The sequence below is a fragment of the Eimeria tenella genome, genomic scaffold, assembly GCF_000499545.2.
Source record: "Eimeria tenella Houghton genomic scaffold, Eth_scaff1329, whole genome shotgun sequence".
Classification (NCBI taxonomy): domain Eukaryota; phylum Apicomplexa; class Conoidasida; order Eucoccidiorida; family Eimeriidae; genus Eimeria; species Eimeria tenella.
Genome location: NW_013543792.1, coordinates 1,537 through 2,727, shown reverse-complemented (window position 1 = coordinate 2,727; position 1,191 = coordinate 1,537). Strand labels below are relative to the sequence as shown.

Sequence of the window (1,191 nt, the reverse complement as noted above, 5' to 3'; positions counted from 1 at the left end):
ATGACGAAGCCCCGAGCGCCAGCAGGCCCGCAACAGGTAAGAGTCAAGCAAGCAGCAGCAGCAGCAACAGCAGCAGCAGCAGCAGCAGCAGCAGCAGCAAAGAGCCAGCCCGTGCAAATGTGGCGCCCTTCCTCCAACCGCTTTTAGCTGCAAACGGGGAAAGAGCCAACCAGCTGTATCTGCTGCAGCAAGAGAACATCCCAGCAACAGCTGCAGCAGCTGCAGCAGCTGCAGCAGCAGCGGAATCTGTAGTTCTCCCGCACAAAAACGCAGTAGCCTCCTATCCGCCAGCAGCAGCTGCGGCAACAGCAGCAGCAGCAAGCAGCAGGAGACAATCTGTGTGGCGGCGCCTAGTGGGCTTCCTTCGCAGTGACACATGTGCTGCACGCAGCACAGCAGCAGCAGCAGCAGCAGCAGCAGCAGCAACTGAAGCAGCAGATGCTTCTTTGCTCGCGCCTCACTGGCTTCTGCACGGAAGGGACGAAAGCTTTAGCAGCAGCAGCAGTAGCAGCAGAAGCAGCAGCAATAGCAGCAGCAGCAGCAGCTCCTCTGAGTCCGAAGGAAGTATACCTACTGCTGCGCCGCGCCAAAGAGCCCGCAGAAGCAGGAGGCCTTCCCGACGCCAAGCAGCAGCAGCAGCTGCTGCTGCTGCTGCAGTTTCTGCTGCTGCGAGGGCTGCTGCTGCAGAGATAATGCTCTTTCCTGCTTGACTTTGGGCCCCCGTGGCCCCCAGCAGCAATACCTGCTGCTGCTGCTCGACTGGTGCTGCAGAAGCAGCACACAGTGCTGCTGCAGCAGCAGCAAGCTGACCTCCATCCAGAATGGAAGCAGCTGCAGCAGCAGCAAGTGCAGCGGATCTGCCCTTTCACCCTTTAGGGGCTGCGCACAGCAGCCGTCTAGCTGCTGCTGCTGTTGCTGCTGTTCCTGCTGCGGCTGCTGCTGCTTCTGCCTCTGGGACAACCACGAAGCAGCAGCACCTGCAAAAGAGCTGCTGCTTACCCAAGGGCGTTGCTTGCACGCCTGGGCCGCAGGCACTTTGCCCTGAGCCCTGTGAAGAAAGAAGCAGCAGCAGCAGCAGCAGCAGCAGCAGCAGCAGCAGCAGCAGCAAAAAAAGCAAGTAAATGCATTATTTTCCTTTTCCCGAGCAGACACAAACTCCCCGTTTCCCCACGCGCACCGCGTGCGCAGATT

At 59.6% G+C, this 1,191-nt stretch overlaps 1 protein-coding gene across 1 annotated transcript; it reads left to right on the top strand.

Moving 5' to 3' along the window:
* Nucleotides 1-438: 438 nt before the first annotated feature.
* Nucleotides 439-693, top strand: ETH_00027520 (uncharacterized protein; the record flags this gene model as incomplete). The annotated part of the gene is made up of 1 exon (XM_013379036.1): nucleotides 439-693. The coding sequence occupies one exon, from the start codon at nucleotides 439-441 to the stop codon at nucleotides 691-693; it is 255 nt and encodes an 84-aa protein (XP_013234490.1).
* Between the last annotated feature and the right edge of the window lie 498 nt (nucleotides 694-1,191).